Source organism: Oryzias latipes, chromosome 17 (assembly GCF_053564925.1).
Source record: "Oryzias latipes strain Hd-rR chromosome 17, Olatipes_Hd-rR_3.1".
NCBI classification, from domain to species: Eukaryota; Metazoa; Chordata; class Actinopteri; order Beloniformes; family Adrianichthyidae; genus Oryzias; species Oryzias latipes.
In genome coordinates, this window is record NC_136253.1 from 30087720 (window position 1) to 30111068 (window position 23349).

Below are 23349 nucleotides of genomic sequence, written 5' to 3' on the forward strand. Positions count from 1 at the left end.
TTACTGTGAAATTCATATTTGAAGACCAGACATAAAAGAAAGTGTCTGTATGAAAAATACATTATTAAACCTGTTGTTTATATGTTTCATATTGTTCATGATGCTGACTAAACTTTTACATTTAAATGACCTGAACAGGAAAATAACAAATAGTTATATAGTTATACTTTTCAGAAGTACAAACCATTGTGGTTTGGATGACAGAAACAAACTGTTCCTCACGTCTGGCCCTTAAGCCTCTGAAGGTCAAGTAGCCACAGGTTGTTGCTTCTTATGACCTAATTTAACCAATCACAATCAAGAAATCATACACGGCGTTCTTAGAAAGTGGTGGAGGTCGCATAATATTGATTTGGCACTGGTGGAAATTTGACATGTACAGGCTGAGAACGGAGGAGAACGTCACTTTTAACTGCACCTGTTTTACATAAGCTGTTATTTTTTTATTAATTTTATGTTTTAAATGTTTATATTTTTATTGTAAATGTAACTTTTTGTTTCCTCCTAGCCAGGACTCCCTTGAAAAAGAGATTCTTAATCTCAATGGGACATTTCCTGGTTAAATAAAGGTGAAATAAAAAAAAGAATAAATAAATGTCCAAAGTCATAGTCCGGACTTTGGACATGCCTGCCTTAGGGAGACACACAAACACCCCAAATTCTTTGTTTTTGACAAAAACTCGTCCAAAACAAAATATTTTTCTTACAGGTGTTTATTGTTTTTCTCATGTAAGAAAATATGACAAAACATCTCACATTTCAAATATTCTTTGAATGGCACAGAAGGTGAAGGTGGCATTTTTTTAGGCAGAATTATTTAAAAAAAAAAAAGTAAGGAATCAAACAAATGAGTGCAATGGGATGTTCAACCTTTTTAAAACTTTCTAGGAATGAATCCAAAACACAAAACGGGGAAAACGATAGAACGGCTGCAGAAGGGTTTTTCTTTTTCTTTCCCCAAAGCTAATTCTAAGCTAAAGTTGCATAGCTTAAAGGTGCTCAAACCAAAACAGCTTTTCTTTCCATGAGCTACATCTTTAAACTGTTGGCTGCTACTTCAAACCTGAAAACAAATGAACCATGAACAATGATCAAGCGCAGAAACGATTGGCCTTCACCAATATCAAATGAGAACATCATCAAAACACGAGTCATTCATTCTCACTCTCATTTCTTGGAATTAAGGAAGGATCACGTCGCCATACAAATAAAATACATCGAATTTCACATGAAAAAAATCCACGTCAGCTGGCACTGTTCTGTTAACAGTTTCACACCCAAAGCTTTTGTGAGTTTAAGGCTTAGAATGTGACCTGCTCCACCATCTTTAAGGACTTTGAACGAAGAAGAAATGGCATCCAGAAGTCTTAGGTTAAATGCATTTTTTTCTCCTGACATCTTCAAGATTTTGAATTTTCAAACATTAGTGTTTTCGAAAAAATACTATTTCTGTGTGGTGTGCTTTGCATTCAAGTACATTCTCTCAGTTTTACTAAACCAAAGGGAGACTTGCGAGAGTCGTTTTTACTGATTCTAACTGGAAATGAAAAACTGTAGACAGATTTCATGGTAAATAAAAAAGGAATTGTTTAAGGAATTTTCAAATTTCCTGCTACTTTTGACAGCAGCTCAAAACCTTCAGAGAAGAAGACCACATAGATTGATCCCAGTGACATTTTGGTCTCAATGTAAAGCTCATCTCTAGCGCCCTCAGTAGACCAGACTAAGAAAAACAAGACTTGAACCTGCAAGTCTAAACCATTTCTGAATGGAATTTCTTATCAAAGTGTGTGAATTTGTAAATCAACCCAGCTGATTTAAAAGCTCATTTTCTGGTTTTATAAATGGACAGAAAAGGAACTAAACTTGTGCAGTTAAAACACAGTTATGCTGGGTTTTTCTCCTCATTCGGTGATGTCAGCTCAAAGAACCCGCTTTCCTTTAAAGCTGCGATAAAGAGGAAAAAAAACAAAAAGTTTGGTGATTTGTTGTTTGTTTTTTACCAGATTTTGACGGAATGGCTTCTCTCTTCCTCTGGGATTTGTTCGGTTACAGAAAAGCAAACACATCCTTTCACTGCATGTGAAATGTCAGAATATTACATCTTAAATTGAAATATAACTTTTTAAATCAGTAAAAAAAAAAACTGAAAGCCATGTCCTTCTCTGATAATAATCGAACATGCTTTGCCTGCAAAGACTTGTGGAAGGAACGTTAAGACAACGACGAGCTCGTTTAGCAGAAAGTGTCGCCTTTCAGACAAAATTGCAAATACATACAACGACATGGCTGAGAGTGTGTTACTACTTTTTGCTGCTCTCCCTGGTGAGACACAACTTTGCTGCTCCTCCTCCGCATGGGGGAGGAATACATCCTTTAAAACTGTTTTGTCTGTCCTCACCCCCCCCCCCCTGAGTGAGGCAGCTCTCACAGGAGAAGCAGGAGGACACTTTAAACCAAACAGAAGCATCAAAACAGATGATGGTTTTAGGGGTTAAACTGCATTCCTGGACCGGTGAAAAGTAAACAAACTCTTCTTTTTTAGTGTGTGTGGACATCAAATGCACTTGTTCTTTTTTATCCCCTCCATCTGTGGCTGTGTACTTGTATAGCTGGAGGGTGGGGGTGTGTGTGTTTGTGGGGGGGTTGTACTCTTATGGTTGCTGTTACTCTGTCTTGTCAGCTGTTTTCGACTGCTCCCTCTGAATCATGCAGCGGCGCACGATGCTGTCGAAACTCCCCAGGTAGAATAGAGCAATGGTGCGAAACAGCCCCATGGTGACGATCTGGGCGGGAATTCAAAACGGAGCATTAGCGCTGAAACGTGAGGGACGACGGGGAAGGGAGGGGGGGATCGGAGCCGTACCTGCTGAAGACCTTCTGTGATGGAGGTGACAGGTGACATTCCACAGGTAAGAGCTGACAGCATATAACCATCAGGACCCACAGAACTGTTGAAATTTCCTTGCTGTAAAGCGGTAAACAACAGAAAGGTTGACGTAAAGCTGTCCTCCTTCATAGAACCCTTTCTTTCCCTCCCACAGGTAAACAGTCAGAGCTTCCTACCACTGCGTCCTTGACGAAGACTTTGGCCACCTGGTCTGGCTGCCAGACTCCAGAGGTTTCAGAGATCAACTTGGTCTCTAAAGGCTGAGTGAGAAGGAAAACGTGAAGAAATCTCATCTACTGTGAGAAAATCCAAAAGAAACACGTTTTATTCACCTTTGACTTGTTTTCTTCAGCCAGCAGGGGCGTGTCCGTGTCAGGGGGGAATGCAACGGTCACATAGATGTTGTACGGCTTCATCTGAGGAGGGAAAGAAACTATCAATGTCGACCATCTGACCAGGGCGACCATGAACTAAAGTTATTGCATAAAACCGGTTTGAGACCCACTCCCATGAAAAGTTGTCTTTCTGGGGTTTTTAACAACTTCCTGTGTTATTTTTCTCATGACGGAGGACATATATGAAGAAAATTAAGATTAAAACTACGCTTGAGTCGTTCTTTAAATTGTGGTGAAACAGGTGAAAAAAGGTATGGCTGGATGGCTCTGATGGGGTGTGAAAGGGCTGGAAAGCTAGCAGGAGAGTGCGTCAAGAGATGGATGATGGGATGTGGGGGGCGGGCTTGGTCCGTGCCAACTGTCCCGCCCTCAAATTTCTACTGAATTACTGCCGCTCTGCAGAAACTATGTCCTAGAAAATGAACAGGTTTTCTGATTTTGGATAAAAATGACATCATCATAATTAAAAGAGCAGTGGAAACGCTTTAAAAAAGGATCAGAAGAGGGTCGGAGTGGGACTTTGAGAGTGTTCACTGCTCTGTCAGTCACAGATATTTACAAGCTAATCTTCAAACAGGGAATAATTATTTCAAGCCCACTTAGTTTGATTGATGTAAAAAAAAATTTGACAGGATGACGTCAGACCTCCATTTGCAATGATTCTGCCAATCCACGCAGAGCGAACTTTGAAGGCGAGTAGGCCGTGTATCCGAAAAGACCGATCTGGCCCGCCTGGGACGACACGAACACGATTCGACCCATTCTTCGCTCCTTCATGGTGGTTATGACGGCTCGTGTTGGGTAGACGCTGCCCAGGTAATTCAGCTCCATTAACTCCTACGGCAAACAATGTCATGGTTAAAATATCACCACGTTCCCTGATTAATTGCATGGAATTTTTTAAAAATAACCTGAAATAGGTGAAATCTGCAAAACTGGATTCTAGAGGTTTCAAAGCTGTAAAACTCCTCATTACACACTTGATTCATTTTTCTCAGACAGGCGCGAACTTTTTCACGTTTTTTTCTCTTGTTTAAATAATCAAAGTTCAAACCTTCTAATTAAAATAAGTCAAAAATTATAGAATGAAACCACAGATCTACTCGTGATCAGAGATTTGTGTAGATTTATTAAACTGAACACATTCAGTCCATCAAACAAGGCATGGAAGAGATTGATTAACAATATCTACAGCTGATCAGGTCACAGAATACAGCATGCTGTAAATAAAAAAAAGCAGCACGTTTTTGTTGCACTGAAAAAATTAGCGAGACTGCAAAAGGTAAACAGTGATAGGGACCACTGTACAACCACCTGGATGCAGAATAAAATGTTGGATTCAGCTTTAGACATGTTGCCATGGTGACACAGCTTAGAGAGATGCAAACCTAAAACGATATTAGAACTGGCTTTGGTTCAACCTTTTAGGTAACTTATTATTTATTACTACAGCGACTTTATGGGATGTCCGAGCCTGTGGAGGGTCGTAGACAGGAGCGCAGTGGTGTTATCCCGTTCCCTTGAGGCTCTAATGCCCCCTCAAGGGATGTCGTGAAAAAGGAACGTACCATTGTCATGCATGTGGTAAGTGTATCCTGAAGTATTTGCAAGAATAATGCAAATTGCACGCACTTCTGACCTACAGGTAATGCTGTCGTACGGTGCCCGTAAGCTGCACCCGAGTCGTTTTAAAGATGCACATACTCGCTCCTTACTGACCGCGCCCAAATGCTGCATGCATGGTGTATGCAGGTGATGTCTGTGAAAACTACGCTCTGATTTTCTGATTTCCTCACATTCAACAGTCAGGAGTTCACATGTATCACTTGAACCGCACCAACAGGCTCCTTGCGCAGGATTTCAGGGTTAAAAACATTAAAAATCCGAACTGGGTGCCTGTGTCTTTACCCCTTTACCCCTATGTGATGTACAAGTGTTTGCTTTGACCCGACGCACGCAAAAAAATGTGCATGAACATTTTCGCCCAGCGAGGTCACTGAGCGGTCTGTGACCTTGATATTTTGAGCGGGCCATCTGTGGACCTCCAACAGGTCTGTCCAGTTATTGTCTGCAGAAAGCCCACATCTACCCGTAAGGGCAGTTGTGACGAAGAATTCAGGAGCTTCAAAAACCTTTGATGTTTTTCGTTTTTTAAACTCTATAGGATTTCTTTCCCATCTGTTCACATAACTGTTTTTTCTTTGCTCTGTGGTTTATGATTGAGCAAAGTTACAGAAGAGGTCATCGTGATGACGTTCGCCTCACTATTTACAGCGATTCTGTAAGATAACTGCAAATCTGTTATCATTTTCTGTGTTGATAGATTCCCTCAGTGAATCTATTCAAACTGCAGATTTTTTTTTACATTTTAAAACAAAAGCATAGTCTATTCTAGACATGAATAGAAAATAGAAATAGAAAATTCTTTTACATAGGCCAAATCCGAATTGCTTCCCTGGCTCCTCCCTTTTGCTCCAATTGTAAGGAGATTTGAAGCTGTAGTGGTGTCTGAAAGTGTTTTTTAAGGCGGATCAGCCTACGACTTAGGGCTGGCTATTCCTCCACCCGTAGGCTGATCTGCGTTGCGCTTTAGGCGCGGAGGAGAAATGCATTTCTTCACATGGGTGTGATCTGAAGCACATACGTTTACACTTAAATGCAAGCATTGACTTTTTATAGTTCTATAACCGATGTTATGTATTTTCCCATTTTCCAGGTGCTGGGAGCTACGAGCTAACTTAGATAAACGGCGACTATTGAGGACGTCATCAATTGGTAGTAACGTCCGAATTTGAAGACAATTTTTTCTGTATCTCCATAAATGTAGGGATAGGGATAAGCTGTTGCGGTAGGGAAGCTACTCGGATTCATCCACAGTCTCTTTCAATGAGGAATGAGTGTGTGTGTAGCAAATACTTTGTGCCTCTATGACGTCTGCATCGTCTTCCCTCTACGGATATACATATAAAGGGTTTGCAGGAACTTACTTTGAAACGTTCCACTTCCATCTCCTCGAACTTCCCAGCGACGGCTGTTCCAGCGCAGTTCACCAGCATGTCCACCGGTCCAAGCTTCTCCTGAGCCTGCATGACAGAGAACAGTCCCGTCAGCACTACAGAAACCAATGATCCGGTAAAGACCACCTTTAAAGAAACGCTGATGTTATTCACACATATTTTAAGTGCCAACTAGCACAAACGCTGATGGGATTTCATAACGGCCACATGTAATACGTGCGGCCAAGATGTGACATTGCTGCATTTTAAGTGCATCCAATGCTAAATGTTGCTGTTGCTTGAAGTGGCCTTTGTACTTTTACAGGGTAATTGTAAAAGCAGGAATGGTTATCAAGTGGCACAGCAAATATTTTTAAGTGCAGGTTTATCAAGCCACGTATTTCCAGCATTCAAAATAAGTGCGGCCAAGAAAAAGGTATTTTAGAAATAAATACGAATAGTCACTTCCTTAAAGAAAAGGTAACAGTATACCTGCTTTATCACATTTTCCACTTGAGTGTAATCACTGGAGACGTCGACCGATACACAGAGCACCACCTTGAATTAAAATAAAAAAAGGTTACATCAAACGTTACAGCAGAAAGAGATATTTTCCTGAAACATCAATTGTATACCTGTTTGTCATTGATGGCAAATTTTTCCACCTCTTTCTTTGCTCGGAGTAACTTATCCTAAAGAAAAAACAGCAGGTTTACTAAATAATAAACGCACGTGTTAATAATTCAAATGTCACGAGCCCCCAAAGATTTTTAAAAAGCCAGATCTTAAGATTCAATTGAAAGTGTTTGTAACATAATGCCCCAATAGGGACAAACTGTTTTACTTTAGCCGTGTTTATATGAAAAAGAGTGGAATATAATAACATAGAGGCTGTGACGAAATGGAAATTCAGATGTTTGTTTACCTCATCACGAGCTACCAGAGTGATAAAGGCTCCTTGTCTGTAGCATTCGATTGCAATGCATTTCCCAATTCCACCTGAGCCTCCGGTCACCTGAACAATGAAAGTTACATCACAGGAGAAAATGAAAACCAGAAAATAAAATGACAGATTCGAACTTTGACCTAAATTTAATCAAAGCCTCACAAAGTCAGTTACTTGAATAAGAGCAATAAATGAATATAAAATGCTATGGGGGGAAAAAAAAGAAGATAAAAATTTAATTTACATTCTTTATGAATGACGTGCAGTATTTAAAACAACCATTTTCTACTAGTTATACGTATTATCAAAAAGTAGCCCTAATTAATTTACACGTAAACCTAAATAGTTGAGCAAATATGAGTTTGTGACCCTAATTTTTCATGTTTTTGATATAAGGTTATAACGTAAAAAACAAACACATGAAAGATTTAATTTAGCTCTTATTTAAAGGAATTAAAAAAAAAATACATGAAATTACCAAAATAAAGTCACGACAACCAGACGTCAACAAGAACAACTTACCACGACGTGGGCCCCGTTTAATTTCAGAGGCTTCGGACTGATGAGCGGCGATATCATGTAAAGCAGCAACACAAAGGCAACGATGAAGGCGACCACTATAAGGAGCATAATAAAAGGAAGCAGGATCCACCAGGAATTGATAAAAAGCCAATCGGTGACAGCTGAACTGAAGCTTTCTGTAGAGGACATAGGGGAAAGCTTAGCCTACTTGCTAACTAGCAGGCTAGTACACGGGTTCAACAATAAAACTAAACAACAGGGCTGACAGCGGCCTCGAGAGGGGAGAGGGCAAAAAACACGAGCTCCGGGGAAATGAACTTTGCTCCGGGGGGGGGGTTGGCAGTTAATCAAACGCGTATAACGTTCATTTAGCATGCCGCGGGGGTGTCTGTCGTCTCGTAACAAAGCGCCATCACTGCTCTAAATACTAAAACAAACTGAACTGTGTACTTTCAGTGGACGATGAGTTAGCTGGTACTTGTAGTTCGTAGTTCCGAACGCCTCCCTGGGACTTAAACTAAGAAAATAAGCACATGACTACGACTCCCCAAATGCAACGCGCGAACTGTTCATGCTTGACGTTTGTTTGGATAAGCTCCACACCCAATTTTAAATAAACCGTAATGGTGGGGAAAAAACAAACTATGTTGACGTACATATGATTTTTCCACAGTATGGTCTACAGAGCAAACATAACGAAAGTTAATTTTTTAAATAATGCATTTTTTCAAAATTGATACACGGCTTGGTTTTATTTTTAAAAATTAACTGAGCATTAGTTTATTACTTAAGTTTCAACTACAAAACCATTTTTGTTCAGTTATAATAAACTGTCTTTAGACAACTACTGATTTAAAGTGAACAAAAGTTAATCTTTCATTAAAAAAAAAAAAAAAAAAAACTTAACTTCGTACATTAAAAGTGACCGGAAAAAAAAAGTGATATGAAGTGATTTTCTTAAAATCATTTCATATTAGATTTGATCCTTCAATGTCATCAATAAGCATCATCTTGTGATATAGCGTTAACTTTTATTTACATAGAGGAAGTGAAAAACAGAAAACTAAATGCATAAGTTGCCTCTTCTTAAAGCAAAAGGTTTAAGAGTTGGCTACATACATGTGTAGACATACAATAAAATGAAACATTGCCCTTAAAAATTTTGCAGGAGACATGTTTATACAGCCAAAGACCAGAAGTACAGCTAAATACAGTCTAGAGTTAACAAGAAATGTACAAGTACAGTACATTCCTTAGTTGTAGTGACAAAGCACTTGATTTTTTGATTAATTTAAAAATAAACCAAAACCACACAGCTTTTCTAGAAGGCACATGGTGCACAAAGTCATATTTGTCTACTTAAATTATTAAAGTTGCATGCTGTTGTTAATGTCTTGCAGCCTGAACCATTTAGATTCAAACCATGACAATACTATTTTAACCAAATTCACAATTTAACTATATTTAAATGGAAGGCTTAGATGTTTTTTGTTTTTTTTGCCGTTTAATCATGTAAACAGCAAAGCCTTTAGACATGAGAAAAAAAAGGTAGGTTGTGGAAAACAAAAATAAAGCCAAAACAATATAAGTATTTATGTCCCTGTGAAATGGGAACATAACGCTGGTCGGCGACCACCAATAACCCCGTTATAAGGGCTGTGTTTTTATGGAGAAAAAGTAAACACATCAACTTTCATTGGTTTGGAAGGTGGATAAAGATTTCAAAGTCTGTACAAACACTCATCCTGAGTATGTCTGAAGGTTCTGTCCAAGTTGGAGACAAATTTACTGAAGTCACGTTATTTCTCACACATTTCTCAAATGTATAGGCATTTCTTCCTTTGAGTATATTCTATAAATTGCTTGTTTTATCCTCATAAAAATAGATAATATGCTGAGATGGTTATTGACCTGGTGGGAAGTACAGACAAGTTGAAGAATAAAGACAACCTTCTTGCATTACTTGTGTATATCAATACATCTCTAAGATGATTTGTTGCTAAATCAAATAAATAACTAACATTTAGCGCTCAAGGTGGACAGAGGTTTCTGATGTGATGCTAAACCTTTAACCAAATCATAAATATGCAATGTTGTCCTTTTCTTTGGACAGTAGGGACTACACAATAAAACTATGACTCCCATCCTTGGTGTGGTTATCAAATAGCCAAAACCAGGAACAAATTTTGTCTATTTGGATAATCTATGAGGCTGAGAAAATGGCTAAAATGAGACAGAGTAAAGGAGGACAAGCACAGTAAAGAGACAAAACGATTTCTTTGCTTTGGTTTGGCTTCGTTAGTCAGTCTAGCCCTCTTGTCCAAAGTCTTCTGTGAATTTTTTCAGTTTCTCCAGATCTTGTTCGTTGACTGTTGGCTTTGTGTTGGCCAGAGACCTCAACATATCAGCCTAAAAAAATAAAAAAAATAAAAGACAATATGTCACACATGGCTGTGGTTTACAGTTATCTGCACTTTATCTGAATGGAATCCAAGTCGGTCCATTAAATTGGTAAGAGTCTTATCTAAGATCTGAAGTGGTTTGAATTTCAAAATAAAGAGCAAAAGCACGACCAACACAAATATTTGATGATGACTTTGAATGGTAATGTGCACAAGCAAAAACCTCACTACCCATAGCATCTTAATGATGCTATTAACAAGAAACTCTCACTTCAGCAGCAAGTTGGCGAGGTTAAAGGGAATTTTAGTTTGTCGAGTATATATATATATATATTTTTGGAATTAATATGATATTTAAAAGTTTCCAGCTTGGTTAAAGATGTCATATTTCCCTTGTTGCGGGATTTATGAGGTTCCGTTTGTGCCAAAAATATGTTTTTGTGTCCACTGTCTATGTCTTTGGTCCATTGTCTACTGAACGAGTTCATTTAACATTGGTTCATGCGTTATGTTTAAAACTTTGCATTTGTCGTTACCCCCTGTCGTCTCACTATGTCGTCAGGAAAGTCCTTAGCAACCGTTGCTAGTGTCGTTAGCTACGACGTTTCCACATGTCGTGTCGTTAGATCTTGTCATATTTCAAATTTTGCCAAAGTTGTGAGAAAAGTCCTTTGTACGGCCGGTAAATTGTTTCCTGTACAACCGCGGAACGGGAAAAAAAAAGTTTATTAAAGCCGGCGCTAGCGTTAACCATGACAAACACTTTTTAAAAATAAACTTAATTGATATTCATGTGAATGCGCATTACCAGAAAGAGGGGGGCGCATGCGTACAACGGTTTCACGTTCCCGAAGCATCTCTTGCCATTTGTTTCAAGTTATTTAGAGTGTGGCTTCAGTTAAATCTGGAGATGAAACTATTATTTAAGTCTTTTAAAAAATAACTGATCTCTATCAAAAATGGTGTCACAAATCGGGTGTATAAACGAGGAGCAGACGGGCCAAAAACTTTGATTGGATTTTGATCTTTTCTTTTTAATCTGTTATGTATTTATTTGACCATGAGGTGGCGCTCTTGGGACCAGTATAATGCTCTTTTGGGCGCCTCTGCTCCTCGTTTATCCATCAGATTTGTTTGATAAAGATCTGCTATTTTTCAAAAGACTTTTAAATAATAGTTTCATCACCAGGTTTAACTGAAGCCATAATCTAAATACCTTAAAACTATTGGCAAGTTGCTTCGGGAACGTGACACCGTTGTATGCATGCCCCCAACACCCCTTCTGGCAGTGCGCATTTACAGGAATATTATTAAAGGATTTTTTTTTCCTAAACGTGTTTCGTTCCGCGGTAGTACAGGAAACAATTTACCGGCCGTACAAAGGACTTTTCTGACAACTTTGGCAAAATTTGAAATACGACAAGATCTAAGGACACGACATGGGGAAACGTCGTAGCTAACGACACTAGCAACGGTTGCTAAGGACTTTTCTGACACCGTAAATGAGATGACATGGGGAAACGACAATAATAAAGACAAATGCAAAGTTTTAAGTATAAAACAAGCATATGCATCAAAAAACAAATACAAAGCAATAAGTAAAGGAGCATTGGCATGCAGATATGAGGTTCCATTTGTGCCAAAAATATAAAAATATGCAGAAGATATTGCTTTGTAGTACATCAACATGAACCAATTTTTAATGAACTTGTTTAATAGACATAGACAATGGACCCAAAACATAGACAATGGACGCAAAAACATATTTTTGGCACAAATGAAACCTCATAGGGATTTACATTCTGATAAGATTTTTGGCAGTGACACTATGAAATGATATTTTTTTCCATGTAGGAAAAACTGATAAAATTGGTGCTTCAAATATGTTGTTATGGCCTTTTTCTGATGATGGAGGACATATTAGGGCGAGCCACAAGCTCCCTGCTCCCCTCTGCAACGCTGAGGGGAGCAGGGACGCGGGCTTACTCTGCGGCAACGGTCCCGTCCACAACTCAGAAGCGAATTTCTTATGAACTATTGCCGCTTTGCAGAAACTACGTCTGTTTGAGCTAAAAGGCTATAATCATAATTAAAAACCACTGGGAACGTTTTGAAAATAGATCAAAAGATGATTGGAGTGGGACTTTAATGCCAGCTTTGTAATGTGTCATCCTCAAGTATTTTTTTCCGATGAAAACTTATAATTTACTATCACTGTTTTGTTCTTTTCTGTATTTTGTAGATAATTGCGAGTTCTCTATAATCTTTGGTTGAGGCTTTAAATGAGTCCTTTGGGTTTTTGCCTCTCACTGCACTGCATTTCCTTTACTTTTTCCAAATGTTCTTTAGTTTGGGTTTTATTTTTGCTGAATTTAAATATATTAGTATAGATATTTTAGGGCAGTAAAAACCCTCAATCCACATTTTATAAACTATTAGAAACATCTTCACTTTTCTCTCTGACTTGACCCTTCATAGAAAAATAAGTTCAGTAATATAGAATGAAAACAAAAATATTCTCGCGATCAAAGATTTATGCATATTTGGAAAGCTGAGCGTTCTTTACAAGAGACAACACAGAGGAGATTGATGCAGAACATAATGTGCTGCTTTTGCTTGTGTTTAGAAGAAAAAGGCATGCAAAACAGCTGTAAAAATGTATGAAATTGCAAGGCTGCAAAACTGAAACTATGTTATAGCAAGGGACCAATATTTTGTAAAACAAAACAAAAAGAAAAAACAATCATCTAAAAATCTGTATCTATACACTGTCATATAGAATAACATCAAGTTTATTGTTGTTTTCTTATTCTTACCATGCACACAACAGGTTCCAATAACTTCTCCCCAGGAACCTCCATCCAGGTCATTTCAATAGCATTTGGATCACCAGGTGAACAAGGCGTCAGTAAGTCGTCAACAACAACATTGGGGTCATCTCTTGATGGCCCCCGCACCTGTTTTGTAAAGATAACAGAAAAAGATCCTGACGTTAAAAAGATTTGATTGATTGTTACGCTGCAAAACCAAACAGAATGGGTTTCTGAACCACATACCCGTTTGAAGTGGGTTGCTGACTGGACCTTTCGCACAGGCTGCATCAGAGCATCTCTGACGATGACGCTGATGTCTGCTCCCGAGTATCCATTTGTCTTCTTGCCCAGGGTGGCAAAGTCAGATTCTGTAAGGGTGGTGGGGGTGGAGCCCAGATGGAGCTTAAACATAAAGGCGCGGGCGTGCTCTTCAGGCAGAGGGATGTAGATCCTCTTCTCAAATCTGAAATAGTTTGACTACACTGAGAACGGAGCAATGCCTGCTGGGAAACAACTTTCAAATTTCTTGATATTACCTTCTTCTGATGGCTGAGTCTAGAGTCCAAGGGATGTTTGTTGCCCCAAGAACCAGCACTCCCTCATTGTCATTCCCCACACCTGTAAAACATCAAAACAAAGGTGCCAGTAAGCACTACCATCCATGGAGGTAAGAACATTCTTATCAGATGATGTCATTTTGTTGCCTTCATTCTCAAACACCCACAGCTTTGAAAAGTCTGAAGTCACAAGACTTTTATAACTGAGAAGGGACTCTGAAGTCTGCTGGGCTGCACCATCAAGACAATACTTCATCCAATAGATGAATGTATTTATAGGAGTTATTTATTTATAGCATAACCGAAATGAAACATGTCTATCCACTGCCAGATTCCTGATGAAAAGAACGACACAAAGCTGAACGTTAAGGCAAATACCAGCTGCTAGGGGTTTGGGGAAAAGTCTTGGTAAGGAGGAAATGCATTCAAATAATCTGAAACTTCGATAGTGTTACGACTCTTTATTTCCTTTCTAAAAGGACTTTGAGCTCAGTTATTCAGTCAAAGTATTATTATTTCATTATTAGGAAGGAAGACTTTTAATTAAATTAGATAACGTGGTTCCATAAATGTTAAATCCCAAACAAATGTAAGTAAAAGTACTGTTTAGTAGGGGTGTAATGATTCACTTTCCCCATTATTTGGTTCAAACCTCATTATTTAGGTCACGATTTTGTTTTTGGGTTCGTTATACGGTTTGTGTATTACAAAACAACAAAAAACTAAAAAAGTACAAAATTCTTCTTTTTTTTGGCTAATAAGCAAATATTGAATAAAAACCTTTCAGCCGCTTTATACTAAGCCTAGTGTAATGTAATAAAACAAGAAATAATAATTCCTTAAATTTTGCAAAATAAATGCTTGAAACTTTCAACATGCTGGTATAGAGTGTTGATCAAACAATTCACAATTTGATTTAATGATGTACAGTGTGATTTGAAACTGAGCCTTGTGGGATACCTGGCGTTTGGTAAAGGATATAAAGGACACCAAGTATTTATTTTTAACATTAATGAACAAACCTGGGACAGTACAAAAGAGCTTTAAAGTTTCATTTACTTTTAATCAAATAATTCAATTTTTCTTATTTCTGACTATTAAACAAAAATTTGCTTTTTTTTTTTAAAACTAAAAAGTTAAATTTTTTAGCCTGTCAGTACTTTAGTGTGATATTTATTTCTTAAAGTTTTTGATTTCATATTACAAGCCAAACATTTTTGTTTCACTTTTCAGTCTTATTGAAGCCTTAATATGTTAACATTGAAACACGTTTGGAGAGAACTAGTTTAGTTGAGAACTTACCCTGCATCTGAACCAGGAACTCTGTTTTAATACGACGAGCAGCTTCGCTCTCATTCTCACTTCTGGAACCACACAGGGAATCTATCTCATCTATGAAGATAATTGAAGGCTTATGCTCTCTTGCAAGGCTGAAAAGATTCTTCACCAACCTGGGAATTTTTAGCAGATTTATAGACAGTTAGAACACAATAACTTTTATATAATTACATGACATTATTCCACCTAAATAACAGGACATTACAGATTGATTCTGCTTGATCAGAGGAGTAAATGAGAGTAAGCAAAAAATGAACCTATCTCAATTTAAACAAGAGATGTAGGTTTAATATTCCACTAGAAAAATAGAGATTGATGTTTTGAACTATGAACATCACCAACTACCTAAATAAATTGAATGCTAACATAAGTGAGATTAATGCAGAGTTCAGATTTTACCCCTAATGAGAATTTTTAGGATCTACTGAAATAAAACTACACAAAAATAGGAAAAAAGATCATTAATATGAGAACACATATCAATAGACTTTATAAAACCCCAAAAAAGTACAGTTTTATTAACCATAACTCACTTTTCACTCTCCCCGAGCCATTTGGAAACGAGATCAGACGATGAAATCGAGAAAAAGGTCGAGTTGTTTGCCTCTGTTGCGACAGCTTTAGCCAGGTAGGACTTTCCTGTACCTGGAGGCCCAAACAGCAAGATCCCCCTCCATGGAGTTCTCTTACCTGTCATCAAATCAAAGATGTCACTTATTTTGACAAAAAAAAAAAATGTGCACAACATAACCATGTGGTTCTCTCATCCAAAAGCAGAGCAGCAGACTCCATCTCAATAAGAATAAACTACCTGTGAAAAGGTGGGGGAATTTAATTGGAAGTATAACAGCTTCTTTCAGTGCCTCCTTGGCTCCCTCTAAACCAGCAACATCGTTCCATTTTATGTTTGGCTTCTCCATGACGATTGCACCTACAGATAAATTTCGTAAAGCGTGACAGGGAGTCATACAACATATTTCATGCAGCAATTTAAAAAGAATTTAAAAGACTAACCTGAGAGCTGGTTTTGAAACTTCTTTTTCTCTGGATCATCTCCTTCATCACTTTCATTCCTAAAAACCAAACAGTAAGAATTTTTGAAAAATCACTTCTTCAGTATGTTTGAGCTTCAGAGAGATTTGGCTACATTTGCATATTTATCCACGCTCTTCTAACCATATGTGAATGACACCTTATTCACAGAGCTCTGCCCCACCCAGAAACACACCCTTTGTCGTCAGATTGAGATTCTTTGACAGGCTTGGCGGGAGGAGCTTTCTCCTTCTTCTTTAGATACTCCTTCAACTTCTCTGCCCTGTCCAAGTATTCTGCACACTTCGCCCGAATGCTTTGTTTGGCTTTGTCTCCCTGGGCTTCATCTGTCAAAAATGGGTGCAGAGAACATAAAAATGAATTCAACTTACATTTTGTGTTTGTGACAGACATAAATGTTGCCTTAAATAAATAAAAGTACTGTTTTTAGATTTCCTGTGGCAAAAAACTGATGCAAACATAAAAAGTCTATTATGAACTTGCGATGTTAAAAAAAACAGCTGAGACTACTTGCAACAATAGACAGTGAGTGTAAATCTTTTGTCATGACTTACATTTAACAACATGAAGGAAATACTGAACCGCTGCTTGGTAAAGTCGGAGAGCCTCGTCATAGTTTTGATTTTTGTCTTCCTGTGCAGCCTTGCTGGCTAGATCAATGGCTTTCTGGAATTACAAAAACAGTGTTAGCAGCACTAAGTCTTATAGACGCTAAAAAGCGAAATATTAAATCATTTAGCAATAAGATGCATAGCAATTCAGGGCTACTGAAATCACAATAGGTACAGTTTGTCATTTAAAATAAAATGAAGACGTAAAAAAATGACACAAATAAGGCTTTTTAAATCAGCAAAGACATCTTCCAAAATTTGTGGCTGCAACAAAAAATGCTGTTTCTTTGTTAGTTTCTGGCAAAAGGTGCTGATAACTGACCTCAGTGACCAAAGGTGGTAAAAGAGCGGTAACGTCATTTAAAAGTTTAAAAACATTTAGGAATAGTTTGAAGGGGATTGTAAAGTGCAACCAGTGAAGAGAAGATTTCCTTACATTTGCAAGTGTCAGATAAGCTAAAAAGTAAACTTTAGTTCTACATCACTTTTTGTAGAAGAATATCACATATTAAAAAAAACTCTGAATAATAATAGTCTTGACCTTGAAAAGTTAAATCACGCAACATCTAAAAAAACTAATAATATAAAATTAAAAGAATTAAAAGGGTTAAAAAACATGCAGAAGTAATTTGTAAAAGACGACATTGTGATGAGACGGATGATTGTCTCACACAATAATACAATGGACTGCAGTAATTCAACCATGTCATAACAAACGCACAGATCACCGTTTCAAAGTGCTGCTGTGACAAAAGTTATTTACTTCGACCAGCTGCCTCAGGTGGAAAAATTGACATTTACACTGATCTGGCTGCCAAACCTTTTAAAAAATTACTTCAATTTTTCAATATTTTGTTTGTTTACAAAATTAGATCAAGATCTGTGTTTTTGTTTCCATAAGCATATTGACATATTTCTATTCTAGCATAAATTAACATGTCTTAAAAGTATCCAGTCAGTCAGTGACATCACACTACGACCATAAACCTCACTTCGAAACACTTTGTTTCACTTCCTTTTAGGGAAACCAACAGCAACATCGAATTTGGTTGACATTTTCAATAAAAAAATTTTGACAACTCCAATGTATGTAGAGTGATGACGAGATAAGCCAACAAGCTAGCCGGGTTTAATCTTATTAGGTAACTTGATAGTGACAAACCCGCTTTAAGATATACAAAGAATCAATACTACTATTAAACAAAAAAATCGACTTATAATATTTATAGTCGTCACTGTGACCAGGGTATTCTTTTTGTCTTTTATTTTTTTATACATCACATGGTTAGCAGGTTAACTCTCGATGTGCCCCTCCTTAGCTAACTTAGCTAGCTATGCTAATTAGCAATTTGTCTGAAAGCGTACTGCCCACTATCATGTAGAAAGTTTACACACTTATGCCTCACACAAATACAGATATTACTAATCGAGTAATTTCGACGAACACAGTATTTATACTCTTCTTTTTACAAGACTTCAAAAACTTTTTAGGCCCGTCAAGCGTTTTAGCCAGCTCAAACTAAAGGTTGGGGTTCTCTACTTACCTGTAAATTATTGTTAGCCATAACAGGGCAAGTCACTTGACCCAAAACCGTAACAAATGTAACCCCGCCGTGAATAAACTACTTATAAACACCACTATTTAGAAATTGGCTCCGAAATACAACGGTCAATCGCCGTCGTTAGCGAACTTGTTTTCTTTCTTTAGGTCGCTGTTCTAGGAAGCAACTTCCGCATTGAAAAGTCGACACTTACGTGAGGGGAATGTTGTGACGTAACGACGTCGCTCGCTCGAGCTCAAAACAACAAACTGGCTTGATTTCAAAATAAAACGCTTGTTTCACATAATTTTGGTTTTTCTTCTCAAAAGTAATTTCTAAAACATTTTAACTACACGGACTGTTTTAAAAAACAAGATTATAACTTCACGATCATTTTATTTTGGATTTCAATTAAAAATAAATACGTTTTAAATTAGCATGCTTGGTAACGTCAATTTAATTATTTTATAGGCCATAAAAGTGTGTTGGGCCCTAATTTTTTTTCCATTTGCCTTTAAATGTTAGAAAAAAAATAAATGTAGATGCTAAAATATTTATGTTGCTACTACTTATCACAGGTAAAAACGTTCAAAGTTTTAGAGCAAGTATTCTATCCATCTTCAGAACCAGCTGTACCCCTTTTGGGGTCATGGGGTTGCTGGAGCCTTTCCCACATAACCGTTGGACAAAGGCGAGGTACAACCTGGACTAGTGTGTTACAGGGCCACACACTCACACACACACACAATCTCACCTAAGGGGGCAAGTTAGAGACACTAATTAACATTCAAGGCATGTGTTTGGACTGTGGGGGGAAGACAGAGTGCCCAGAGAAAACCCATGAACACACGTGGAGAACATGCAAACCCCACACAGAAAGAACCAAACTGGAATTTGAACCAGGAGCCTTTTCACTGAGGCGAAAGCGCTAAATCACCATACATAACATGTTGAGAGTATGATCTCAATGACCAAATGTAATTTGTAGTGACCTCTTTATTTGCCATGTACTCTTGTAGTTCCTCCACTCTGTCCAAATACAGTTTACATTTATCTCTAATCTTCTGATTTCCATCTTTCCCTTGAGGTTCACCTAAAACAGACAAACAGCAGGTCACTCATGGTAGGTCAAATGTTTGAGGTCAACATTCAATACAGGTTTCTAAATAAACTCTTGCACATACAGGCAGGTCTCAGAGAAAGAATTAACAAATTATTATAAACTCCATAAGAAAATGATAGTGTGACATTATTGTGAGCTTCATTCCATCTCCCACCACAGAGACGCACGTTTCAATATATGGAGAAAATACTTGACGGCATGCTGGTAGGATCGAATGGCTTCCTCATAATTTCCAGCCTGATCCTCTTCTGAAGCTTTCTGAGCAACAGCAATGGCCTTCTAAAATGAAAAAAAAAGAAGAAATATATTGACTAAAATTTGTCAAAACTCTACTATTTAAGCATCTTATTACACAACTTTATTAAAGGATTTCAAAATATAAGTCACTAAAGTGTTAAGCTACTTTATTACCACCATTTTTGTCTGTCACTAATATTTTTTGGCATAATTACTTTCTCAAATAACAGGATTGGTGTCTAACATCTGTTTGGTGGCAACATATTTGGAATCAGTTACAATTTTGACTACCGGTAAATTTAGGTGATGTGACTTTATGAGGACAAACTTTCAATCAATTCTAAATTATTTAATTCTAGTAAATGTATCTTTAATATATATATATATATATATATATAACATATAGATATATAGATATAGAGATATATAGGCATATATTATATATCTCTTACAATACGCCATAATTCTGTGCAATATTTGCATTTCTATCTTAGTGAGTTTCAACTTGTAAGATGCACAGGATTTGATTTCCAGTAACTTCACATTTTAACCTACAATGTAATAACAGACACAGGCCCCTATAAAAAATCAGAGCAGAGAACAAAAGACAACAGTTGTACATTCGATTATAATCAGCATGTTGCTGTCAACTTTCTCTTCTTGGACTATGAATGTCTGGTAAAGTTTGAGGTTCAGTGTAGAGCTCTCCAAAGAAGTGGAAACAAAAGTCATGATTTTTTACAGTAATCTACCCAAAACAGAACAAAAAAATAAAGTAAAATTTGTAAAGTGTCAATTTTCCAAAAATCAGGCACCAATTTACAAATTGGTGCCTGATTTTACTTTGGAAAATTGTAATAACATTTTCTGATGACAATTAACATGCACTCTATTTTTGACATTTAACCTGTGATATGTACAGGTTTTTGTTTTTTTTAATTAGATAGTGTTTTCTAATCAGAAGACACAACCCAGAATGTGATAATTATGTAAACAATAAGTAAAATAGTAAACATAAAAGGGTGGGATTTTATAACTTTGCATCCTCCCACTTTTGTCCAAGCAATTAATTAAACTATTTTGACAAACTTTATTTTTAATGTATTCAGTGTGTCGTGTATTTTTTGTGCAGGTGCAAATATGTGTATTTATGATTAAGAGCAATGTTACTGACATTATTTACATGCACATGTTTGTACAGTGTCTTTTTTAATTTTTGGATTTTCCAATCAAGTCACAATTATTTATCCAGAGCTTAACATAACAATGTACTGATATGTTCATAGATCATCAGTATATCAGGATATACCTCTTGTGTTTGTCATCCTTTGTACGTTTTGTTTTGATAGCTTGAAATAAACCAATTCCAATTCCAGTCTCCAAATACAAAATATGTTATCATTAATAAGGGTCCAGTTTTCTACTTAAGCAGTTACTTGATTTGTGAGTCAAATGCAATCAGTGCAGTGACTGAAGCAAACCTTTATTTCCTGCTTATAACCTCCTAATTATCAGAAATCAGTTGTATTCATAAACAGCTTAGTGGTACACAAAACACCTGATTATACTTCCGCTTACAAGATAACCTAATAACCACATTTACATGAAAATGCTAAAAGAATCACAAAGGCACACCAAACAGTAAAGTCTTGCTCAGGATCCAGACTCTGATCAAGCAGCTCCCAGTAAATCAGCCTACCTGCAGATTAGTTGGCTCCATTCAGAGTCCTATCTGTAAGAAAAGCACACCTGACACAACCCCTGAACCTCGCAATTCTTGTTACATTTTCTGCGTTGAATGGTCACAGTACAGGTTTAGTTCCTGTTTCCTTATCTCTGTGTAGCACTGCCTAGAAACCAGCCAGTCCACTGACAGGGCTGGGATTCTGAAACCCTCCTGCCATTGAGTCATCGGCCAGTTACACAACAACTAACTATTGCAGTGCTTGTTGTAAACACCAGCTGTGATGAGTGTTTCCTGTGTTTTTTTAAGGTTAATTTAATATAGAGAATTTATTTAAAAATATTACATGTATATACAACTTTTCTACAAAGGAAGTAAACCGTAGAAAATAAAGAGTATTTATGTGTAGTCCACACTACAAAGTTGTCCACTAGAGGGCGCCACAAGCTAATTGTGAAAATTCAGTAGGTACTTCAGTAAAATACATTTTTTTAGAAAAACATAAACTTTGAGTCAAGTTAAAGCCTTCAGCTCAATGTATATCTAAATAATATATACATTTAATCTTTAAAAAAATGTCTTTGCTTTTTTTTTTTAAATCAAACCTGATTCCACATTTAAAATCATTTTATCAGATGATGTTGCTTTGGAAATTGATGTAAATTTGCCTCTATAGTCTACAAAAAAGTACATCTAACCGTCTGTTATGTTATCATAATCTACAAAGATTATAAGAAAAAAAGTTTTGGGTGGGATGAACGGTCAAACACAGGGTAAAGTGTGGTGGCAGACCTTTAGCCCCACTCAGTCACGGCGCATTAGAGCCACGCTCAGACCTTCAGCAGTCTGACACCTGAGAGCTCCGGGGCACGGCGCGGGCGCGCAGGACAGTTTGGAGCGCACCAACCCAGCGCGGGTAGTTTGGTGGATATGCGGCGCACAGAAGAAGCAGAAGCAGAAGATTCTCTGAAGTTTGACCTGAGATCAGCGGAGCCAACACGTGCGTAAAACTCTTTGCGCCTTTCTGCGTTTTCCATGGAGAGCCGCACATGACAGGAGCAGCTCCCGCTCAGCAGCATCTACAGGGATCTGTGAAACATGGCGAGGGGAACCGTGGGAGCTCACTTGCTCGCGGTGTTCTTAACTTCTTGGGCGACAGTTTTAAGGGACGCAGGTGGGCAAGAACCTTTTAACGACCTGACCGGGTTCAGCCTGAACCCGCCTTACTTCAACCTCGCCGAGGGCATCAAGATTTCTGCCTCAGCAACCTGCGGCCAAGATGAGGCTGGCGCTCCGAGGCAGGATTTATACTGTAAGCTCGTCGGAGGACCAAATTATGGACTTTCTAATCAACATATTCAGGTGAGAAATGAAGGTCATTGCAATTTGGCTGTTACGTGCATTCATTAGTTAGTAAACAGGTGATTACCAACAGAAATCCAATGGATTCTTTTATTTTTTGTGGAAATAAAAGTACATTCGTTGAGAAAAACAAAGAAATTGTCTACAACATATGTGACTGCCAGGATATGTTTATTCTTTTGGAGTGGATTTCCACATTTTCCAAAGGAAATGTCCATCACCAGTGACCCCACTTCCTTAGGAGTCCTCATTAAGATGTTCTGGATGACTGCAACAAGTGAAAAAGCTTTCTCACACATAGATTCTTAACTAAAGATGTTGATTACCCCCCCTTCTATTATTAAAGAGTTTCCAATGCATGGAGGTGTGTTCTTTCTTTAATTTTTTTTAATGATTTGACCCCATTTAGGGTCAGTTCTGTGACCACTGCAACTCGGCTGATCCAAGCAAAGCTCACCCAGCGACCAATGCCATAGATGGGACAGAGCGGTGGTGGCAGAGCCCTCCTCTCTCCAGAGGATCGGGCTACAATGAGGTGAATGTTACCCTGGACCTTGGACAGGTAAGATGCTTTACTCTGTAAAGAACAGATGTTTTCCAGTTGTTACCTGCCTTGAGTGTAATGACAGCTTGTGACAGAAAAAAAAGGAAGACCTTTAAGTAGACAGAAAGACCTCCTTTGGCCTTTGCGGTGCTGCCATGGGGAAATGACTTATTTGTGCAAGGTGGAAAAGAATGTGCACTGGTGTTTTTTCTCTCTAATTGCTGTGTTTTCCTGTTTTATGGCAATGCCAGAGAGAAACCTCCCTGTTTTTTTTTAATCATGAATGTCCAAGAGGTGCTAGATGATTGTGTTTTCAGTGTGAACTTCATCACCTC

The 23349-nt window shown here is 37.7% G+C and overlaps 3 protein-coding genes across 6 annotated transcripts in view; 1 reads left to right on the forward strand and 2 right to left on the reverse strand.

Moving 5' to 3' along the window:
• Nucleotides 1-697: 697 nt before the first annotated feature.
• kdsr (3-ketodihydrosphingosine reductase) lies at nucleotides 698-8238 on the reverse strand. The gene is made up of 10 exons (XM_004079357.5): nucleotides 7750-8238; nucleotides 7207-7296; nucleotides 6917-6973; nucleotides 6774-6839; nucleotides 6273-6368; nucleotides 3931-4122; nucleotides 3223-3306; nucleotides 3067-3150; nucleotides 2867-2968; nucleotides 698-2786 (listed from the first exon to the last, which is right to left on the reverse strand). The coding sequence occupies exons 1-10, from the start codon at nucleotides 7936-7938 to the stop codon at nucleotides 2667-2669; spliced, it is 1080 nt and encodes a 359-aa protein (XP_004079405.1). The 5' UTR covers nucleotides 7939-8238; the 3' UTR covers nucleotides 698-2666.
• A 522-nt stretch (nucleotides 8239-8760) lies between these two features.
• On the reverse strand, nucleotides 8761-21283 carry vps4b (vacuolar protein sorting 4 homolog B). 2 transcript variants are annotated; one of them, XM_023964780.2, is made up of 13 exons: nucleotides 21124-21283; nucleotides 19355-19466; nucleotides 19057-19157; nucleotides 16467-16578; nucleotides 16088-16238; nucleotides 15874-15932; nucleotides 15671-15790; nucleotides 15393-15549; nucleotides 14824-14972; nucleotides 13501-13582; nucleotides 13208-13427; nucleotides 12968-13108; nucleotides 8761-10158 (listed from the first exon to the last, which is right to left on the reverse strand). In XM_023964780.2, the coding sequence occupies exons 1-13, from the start codon at nucleotides 21142-21144 to the stop codon at nucleotides 10057-10059; spliced, it is 1527 nt and encodes a 508-aa protein (XP_023820548.1). In that variant the 5' UTR covers nucleotides 21145-21283; the 3' UTR covers nucleotides 8761-10056. The 2 variants fall into 2 exon arrangements, with proteins under 2 accessions (XP_023820548.1, XP_004079312.1); XM_004079264.5 differs by lacking the exons at nucleotides 19057-19157; nucleotides 19355-19466; nucleotides 21124-21283 and adding an exon at nucleotides 18068-18289.
• Nucleotides 21284-21910: 627 nt separating this feature from the next.
• The window catches only part of LOC101163522 (laminin subunit alpha-3), a 59104-nt gene continuing 57665 nt past the window's right edge, over nucleotides 21911-23349 (forward strand). For all 3 annotated transcript variants that reach the window (XM_078935241.1, XM_078935242.1, XM_078935243.1), the window contains exons 1-2: nucleotides 21911-22470; nucleotides 22880-23032. In XM_078935241.1, the coding sequence (XP_078791367.1) occupies nucleotides 22207-22470; nucleotides 22880-23032 (417 nt within the window). In that variant the 5' untranslated portion in view covers nucleotides 21911-22206. The remainder of the gene's footprint in view (nucleotides 22471-22879; nucleotides 23033-23349) is intronic.